Here is an 8047-nt window from a genome sequence, read left to right on the forward strand (position 1 = left end):
TCTTATTTCTCTGTCCTCTTGCATTTGGATCAGCTACTACTGTGATAACCTTCAGATGCTCCTTTAGCAGTGGGCGATATCTCTCCAATAATTCATCGGCAGCGCTGAGGTTAGCCAGATGTGTCCAGCACTTTGAGTAAATGCTTGCATTGATACTCACTGCCCTGTCAACTGAATGCACTTGAGCCCAAGCTCTGGTAGACATGGCTTGGGACTTCGCCATTCTGATGGTGGTATGGAAGATAACCACTTAGTCTGCCAGATGCACTCTGATATTGTGCAGGGCATCATTTTCCTGTCCCTCCCAAAGTGCCAGTTCTTGATGAATCATATCTGCGGCACCAAGTTCAGAGCACCGTGCTGGGCCAAGGATCGATGGCATGGGTAGGACGGTCTTTTTGGGCTCGAATAATCTGAATTTATCTGCCGTCTCATCAATTTCTTCTTCCTCAAGCATGAACAGCTCATCCTCCATCACCTGGATATTGCCATCCCCTATCCCATCACCAAGGAACCTGAGACACTGTGCCAACCACCGATTAATTTCTCCCTGGAGTCTCTCCCATCGGCGAGCAATATCCAACTGCTGGCTTTCGGTGGGATGCCGCCCCAGGACGCCGACCATTAGCTACTAACAACTACAGTTCTTGTTCCTTTCGTGTTGGTGCTAGCTGGCAGTCAGTGTTATGAAAATAAGTAAATAGTAAATATTGCTGTATACCTCTTTGTAGTTGGACCTCATATATGTCCATAGCCTTTGGATTGACAATGCGGCTTTGCTGTGCATGTCTGTCCTGGTCTTCCCACTGTGTCACTTTTGCCGCATCAGTGCTCTCATTGAGCTTCTGGAATGTGGTGGTGTCTCAGCAACTCCTTTCAAGGCTTGCCTGAATTTTCGGCAAAGGGTCTTGCCTGCACTTTGTCAGTGAGTCCATTATGATTGCCAGACATAAGACACCCACTCATCCTGATTATCTTCATGAAATTGCAATCATTCATTTGATAGTCCAGGCATTCCTTCTGGTGAGGTGTGCCCATTCCCCTCGCCAAAGAAGAGATGATATTCAATGGAGCCCACAATGTCTCCATGATCTCGCCGTCAATTTGTGCGGCGCCGGTGATAAAGTTGGAGGCATATCATACATAGCAGGTATCTTGGTGGCCATGCACATGCCAGAGACCTATCTCCGGCACAATTTCCAGTGCTTTGTCAAGCTCTAAGAATGGGCTGTCAGATACCCGATCTCTGAGATACTTGTGATACTGGCAGTTAACATCATAGAATGTTAGTGCACGCCGAATGCTGCTGGCATTGTGTTTCAATGCCTCGCACAAAGCATAGTCCATGTTCATGTGCCTGGTCTTTGTTTGCCAGTGTCTCAATGGCAAGGTCAATGTGCATACCTTTCTCCCTTCTGAAAATCGACCATTGCATGTGGAACAAAGCAACCATGCCTTGCACATGCACAACCACCGATCCCAGTTGCTTCTAGTCTGTGCCGGGAGGCATTTGCTTGATTTACAACACAATTATTGTTGCATTCGGACTGTTGAATGGCATCCTTTGCCTGTGTGAGATGCGCCTTGTAGGTTCCATCGCTAACTATGAAGGCACAACCATCCATGAGGGCGACTTCATCCATGGGATTCGCCGCGTACAGGTGCTCCGCTTTGAAGTTGCCATCCATGACCAGGAATCTGGAATAGAGCCAACTAGGCTTTGGGAGGTCAGATTTAGAGTTGGTTTCATCTTGCTAGTCCTCAGGGGGCAATGTGACATTGATGCCTGGCTGGGGACATGCTGGACAGAAAAGAGCAAGATCTCCAGGTTTCTTATCTTTGGACTCATGGCCGAAACCATTCCATTTCAATAGCTTGAGCTGCCGCCACTGCCTAGCCACCCTCATTAACTCCCGGTAACTGGTCCTGCCAAAATATCAACACACCGCCGCCAAACAATGAATGGTCTCACCAGCACAAGATGAAGAAAGACAGATGTGGTCATCCTCCTGAGCTCATTATAATAATTCATTGATGAAGTCCCACATTCCAGGTTGTCCAGAAAAAAGTTACCAAGGACCTCATGATTTTGAAGATGAGTATGATTGAAGCTAGGGATTTGTTCACTACTAGATTAAGACAAACACCAACAACTTTAGCTGGACATTATGGAAATTGATGCATTGTAACATATATAGTATACAATATGAAACATGCCAGTAAAAACTACCCAGTGCTTGTTCATGCTAGCTCCTCCATCCAGGATTATCCTACTCTGGTGCCCAGCTAATGTAATGTGTTGCTTAAAAACTTTATGAAAACTTCAATCATATGCTGCACAAGAAGAACAAATACAGGTCTGTATGCAGGTGGATCACGTAGCTAGATGTACATAACATGAAGGCACTGAAAGAGCCGAGTAAGGGTCTAGGACTGACAATTTTCAACTCTCTGACCATCCATTTCATTGTAACATGGCCAGGAGTAAATCTCCTGTCATCATGCCCCAGCAGACCAAGCTCCCTCTGATCAAGGCAGAAATTGCAGTCCTCCAGGCCCACCTAGAGGACTGGAGGTCTGTCAAAGGTAAACAACGGTACCACATTTTGAAGGCTATACACAAGGAAGCCTGCCTTCAAGCTCCCACTTGGGACAAAGCCTTATTGAAAGCTCGAAAAAAGGTATGAAATAATGTATGATCTATCTGTTTGCTGGCTATTCATTTATTACAATAGACATACAAGGAGTGGTTGTACAACCAATGTCATCGGAAAGCCCCAAAGCCTCTCATTAAATATGACAAGAAATGGACAGTTCACCAAGTTTTAATTGAGTAAAACAAGGCTCGTATCCAAGAGGAGACTGGAGAGATGCCTGTGAGTGAGGCCATGATTGCCAAGTGGCCAGAGGCTACCAAGACTGTGCTCGCTAGTCTGTCGACTGAGGAGAAGGCTGAGGCAAATGTTCTTGCAGATAAGTGGAACAATGAAGCTGCTCCTCCTGAAGTCCAGGACAATCTGAGCGAAACCAAAGGTGCTGATATGATAGAGCATTTTGCAACTGAAATGTTCAAACAGGCCAGGATGAGGGTCTTTGTGATGTTAGCATGGCAGGACAGCAAAGGCAAACTGATGTTAGGAGCATGAGTGTCATCTTGGACTCTTGTTGACCGAAGGTCTAATGTCTGATCATAGACATGACCACAATGATCAATTTGGCGGCGCCGAAAGCTTCATGAAGACAAGGAAGTGGGATGAGATATTTATGCCGGAATAGCAGCAATATGCTGGGGAACAATTTGGTGAGATGCCCTGCTTCTGGTCCTCATTGTTGTCCTAACAATGAGCAATTATCAGATGTCCAAGATGATAATGTTCCACAGGTCGTCACATCCAAGAAATGAGTGCCTCGTAAGCTCCTTGACCTTGAGGAAGACAATGATGGGTTGCCTATGCTCCCTGAAACTATGGGTTTGAAACGGGGCGAAAAGCAGCATGTCATTCGGTCATTCTTGACCAGGCATTACAGTAGGTGGAAATCCCATTCCTAACATTGACCATTCTAAAGGTTTCACAGGGATGTGCATGGGAACAGAGAAAGTCAAGGCGGCAGTGCCCTGGAGTGATTTGATCAAGAATCAATCAGATTTCTTCAATGGCACCTACTGGCCGGCAGACATACAGGTTGTGGAACCGTCCAAGATGGACAAAGCCAGTGCTACTACTCTGTTAAATTTCTGGTATGGTCAGCAGCAAAAGAAGCTTTGTCCCACCTTCTGTTTCAAAGCTTGGAAAGATACTGATGGCGATATGGAGCCGCCAGCCAAGTCTTATCAGAAAGTCATTCGCCAGTTGAGCGGCCGCCACAACAAGGCTCATAATGCCCCAAAGGCCATGGAAGCCTCAAAACACTTACTGGAGAGTAAGAAAAGCTTGGATGAGAGGGAGGAGTATCCATCATCTGATGATGGGGAAGAAGCAGTAATATCCGACCATCACAGGGTGCCGCCAGTGAAGAGTCATCAGCAAGTCATCCACTGGATCAGTTGCCGCAGCAAGGCCCATGCTGTCCTTGAGGAAAGCTTGGATGAAGGGGAGGACGATCAGTCTTTCTCTCATGATGGAGAGCAAGTAGTGATGTGCAATAAGGACAGAGAACAACCACCTCCGGCATTGGTTTGTGCTTGCCTAAATCAATGATGTGGTGCTGACCCGCCGCCACCTTTTTACCAGTCAGATCATACAATCTTCCACCACCTCTGCAGCAGTGGCAAGACATGCAAAGGAAGTTGCCTTTCTGGGAGGAGGTATATGCCGGCGGTGACTTCCCTTGAGTATGGCCTGCGTCATTTGCCTGAGACTCATGGGACCCATGCGCCACTTTTGTCTTCTTTGGCATTGGCTTTGCTGGCTTCGGCCTAGGCTTCACCTTCACCGTGGCCGCCATACCGGCAATGCCGGTGGCTGCTTTCACCACCACATTAGGTTGCGGCCTGGTAGCGGTAATGCTTTGTGCCTTCTCCCTCAAAGGATGTTGTTGGATTTGGGGATCATCAGTTTGGATCTTGGCCCATACAGGTGCACTGGCAAATGATTGTTTCGCCGAATCCAGGTGCTCCAGCATCTCCATGGCTGCTGAAAGGACAATCAGCGGGATGGTCGTTGCAGACATACCATGGGTGGCAAATACCGTAGACTACTTGTAGTCAACACATGACCCTACATTGCTATTAAAAGAACACTGACCATCAGATATCCAATTTCCACAGCCAGCTTGAGGTAATCGGGATGACCATCCCTCAGCTTTGCCGCCTTCTGTACAACTTTCATAATCTGCTCTGCAGCATCGCCCATGGCAGTGTTAGAAAATTCAGCGGTGGGCATGGTGTGGAAAATAATTGCAAGATGGGAGAGAACGGCATTGATAATATATATCTATACAAAATTTGAAGTCAGTCGCTTCTTAGCACCGAACACACAGCAAGCATGTTTGAGAATCACGTGGTCCGGGGGTTGCCAGTTAGTCAATCCATTGTTCAGGTGCCACAATTTCAACTTCTGCGATCCACAACCAGATCAGATATATAATCAGTTGGATAAAGCCCTCCAATTCTCCATTCTTGTCAAACATCACATGTCCCATCCTTCCAATCGCCCATACCAAGCAAAAGTACAATTTGAATCACCCATGGAAATGGACGAATCTTCCTATAGCAGTGAAGCTGGAATGCTGGTGAATGTCGGTGGCCCACGTGAGTTGATCTTCCCAACTTCAGCAATGCACCATCCTGACACCCTCAGGTTTCAATTTCAGCATGTCTCTGCCTATTGCACAGCCACCGATGGCGCCAAGATTTAACTTTGGCATGGATCTTGATATTGGCGCAGCTCCATCTGCAGCACCTCCTACACCATGGTTCAACTTTGGCATGAACTTGAGCATTCCTGCCGCCATACCGCCCTCATCCCCGGCGCTCCCCACCCCGAAACCATTTAACTTGGGGTTCGCCCTGCCTCTATCCGCACAGCCAGCCCCCAAGCCATTCAATCTGGGCTTCAATCTTCTGGTGCAGTCCATGGGTACCCCGGCACTAGCTCCGTCACCGCCAACAACAAAGCCATTCAACCTTGGCTTCAATGTCCCAATGGCAGTCACCCCGCCGACCACAAGGACTGGTGCCGGCCCAGGAAGATACAAGGCATGTTGGTTATGATATCAATAATAGATGTAAGTAACATAATCTCCTTTTAGTTAGTATTGACCATCTTGTACAGCATTCCGGTTTGAATGTGAGCCTCCCTCCCCCATTGGGGAGTGGCAATCAGAGCTCATTCGTGTACCGCAACCTTCACCATATGTTGCCTTGCTGTGTGTTGGATCGCTGCCTGCAATCCCAGATGCAGCACCAGGACCATCCATATCTCTTGTATTGCCCCACACCAGCGGGCATCTGGACTGGCCCACACTGAAATCTTTGGTCGGTGACGCCGAGCGTGCAGCAATAGATGTTCTGAATCGCCTTTGTGGGGAAGAATGTAAGTGTATTTCATTGACACAGCATGGCACATGCTAATATCTCTTAGTTGATCATCTGGCACAGATGATGGTTGGCAGCGCCTTGGGCCCAGGAGATGATGTCTGGGATCCCAAGCCGGATGAAGTGTTGGAGAGCAATAGGATGATGCTCATGGCGTTCTGTGAAAGCAGAGACGTGTTAACAAGGATCTTCAAAGATCTAATTAGCCTGCATCACCTTGCACAGGTTCATGAGAGGGTTCTTCCTGTGGTGGAATCCTTGTTGGATGAAGTTGACCAGGCAGAGGCACAGCCTGGTGAAGAAATGTAGATACCTGAATACTTGTAATTTCCCCTTTTCTCTGATTACACAATACAGTGATCAGTTACCAAAGCCTACATATAAGAATATCTGGTGAGGAATCACCTGGTGAGGGGTGTTGTAGAAGTGAAGTGAAACACCTGCTAATCTTCTCCCATTCATTGCGGCAGTGCCTGCCATGTCCATTTATTTTGGTGGTGCCTGCCCTGGCCAGCTCTGCACATAGCCTTCAGTGAAGTGCCGGTTCTATTAAGCAGAATTCAATTTCCATACTACTTCTACAAAGTATTGACCATGGAGCAGTACCTGGAGTAGCCTGCTTGTGGGATATCCACAAAATCATGAACATCCGGGCAAGAAGCCTGTCTTCGTGAGCAGGGTTGATGCCTTTTTCCATCATGTGCAGAACATCTGCATACCTGACTACATCTAAATTGATAGTGACTAATATTGATGAGATTAAAGATCACATAAGGCGCTGCCAAAAGAGTCATACCAGGGTTCCGATAGGCATCGGCGAGGGTACTAGCCAGTTTTGAGCATGCCATGAGCATGACAAAATCTAGTTTGAGTGGGGGAATAGCATTGGGCCGTCCACCGATCAGTGCTAGGAACTGGCGAGAGACATATTCACTAGCAATATGGGTTGTGGCCAAGGCCCAGTCAGGAGGAATATGAATCATAGCTTCCATATAACATACTAGTCATTGTACTTATATGTCTGGCGGCAACCCAGTTACATAAAATACCACATTGATGACATGAGGATCGATGTAAGGAGGCATGCGTACTGCTCATTGTCTTGACCTACCCACCCTTTTATGAAATCGGCAAAATCCAGTTTGCTGAGCTGGTGTTTGATGCAGAAAAGGTAACAGCATAAGCACCGCCACAATTAGTAGACAGTGTCGCCAGCAACTTTAGATTTGTGAATAGGTGTCGGCGGAAGCCAAAGCAGAGTAGCAGCTGTTTAACAGCATTTCCTCAACATACTTCCTCGCCAGATGTTCATGCATGGGTCAGCCCGGTTTTTATTAATTTTTGTTATTTTTGATGATCTTGTTCCTGGGTGGTCGAGGAAGAGTGTGTTGGTATTGCAGGAAGTGAGGGACTAGGTATATTCGTATATCAACTAGTTGGCATGCCTCCAATGGAACTGGTTCTATTGGAGGGACTAGGTATATTCATACATCAACTAGTTGGTATGCCTCCAATGGAACTGGTTCCATTGGAGGGAGTAGTTATATTTGTATATCAACTAGTTGGCATGCCTCCAATGGAACTGGTTCTATTGGAGGGACTAGGTATATTCGTATATCAACTAGTTGGTATGCCTCCAATGGAACTGGTTCCATTGGAGGGAGTAGGTATATTCGTATATCAACTAGTTGGTATGCCTCCAATGGAACCAGTTCCATTGGAGGGACTAGGTATATTCATATATCAACTAGTTGGTATGCCTCCAATGGAACTGATTCCATTGGAGGGAGTAGGTTTATTCATATATCAACTAATTGCATTGCATACCTCCAATGGAACTGGTTTTATTGGAGGCAGTTAGGTATATTTGAGGTATGTAGATACCACACAACCTCTAACTTATGAATATACCTACTCCCTCCAATGGAACCAGTTCCATTGGAGGCATGCAAATAGTTGATTTATGAATATACCTACTCCCTCCAATGGAACCAGTTTCATTGGAGGCAT

General features: G+C 46.7%; 3 protein-coding genes across 3 annotated transcripts; 2 read left to right on the forward strand and 1 right to left on the reverse strand.

Moving 5' to 3' along the window:
• Window positions 1-2501: 2501 nt before the first annotated feature.
• On the forward strand, window positions 2502-4323 carry EDB93DRAFT_1256506 (uncharacterized protein; the record flags this gene model as incomplete). The annotated part of the gene is made up of 7 exons (XM_041453956.1): window positions 2502-2681; window positions 2736-2813; window positions 2844-3033; window positions 3078-3100; window positions 3416-3527; window positions 3577-4175; window positions 4237-4323. The coding sequence occupies 7 exons, from the start codon at window positions 2502-2504 to the stop codon at window positions 4321-4323; spliced, it is 1269 nt and encodes a 422-aa protein (XP_041301505.1).
• Window positions 4324-5133: 810 nt separating this feature from the next.
• On the forward strand, window positions 5134-6346 carry EDB93DRAFT_1108877 (uncharacterized protein; the record flags this gene model as incomplete). Its single annotated transcript, XM_041447896.1, has 4 exons — window positions 5134-5251; window positions 5301-5702; window positions 5775-6035; window positions 6084-6346. The coding sequence occupies 4 exons, from the start codon at window positions 5134-5136 to the stop codon at window positions 6344-6346; spliced, it is 1044 nt and encodes a 347-aa protein (XP_041301506.1).
• Window positions 6347-6566: 220 nt separating this feature from the next.
• On the reverse strand, window positions 6567-7020 carry EDB93DRAFT_1256509 (uncharacterized protein; the record flags this gene model as incomplete). The annotated part of the gene is made up of 3 exons (XM_041453957.1): window positions 6567-6583; window positions 6644-6781; window positions 6834-7020. 3 exons carry the CDS (start codon window positions 7018-7020, stop codon window positions 6567-6569), a joined length of 342 nt encoding a protein of 113 aa, XP_041301507.1.
• Window positions 7021-8047: the final 1027 nt, after the last annotated feature.

The sequence above is a fragment of the Suillus bovinus genome (assembly GCF_016758785.1).
Source record: "Suillus bovinus strain UH-Sbo-P2 chromosome Unknown EDB93scaffold_125, whole genome shotgun sequence".
Lineage (NCBI taxonomy): Eukaryota > Fungi > Basidiomycota > Agaricomycetes > Boletales > Suillaceae > Suillus > Suillus bovinus.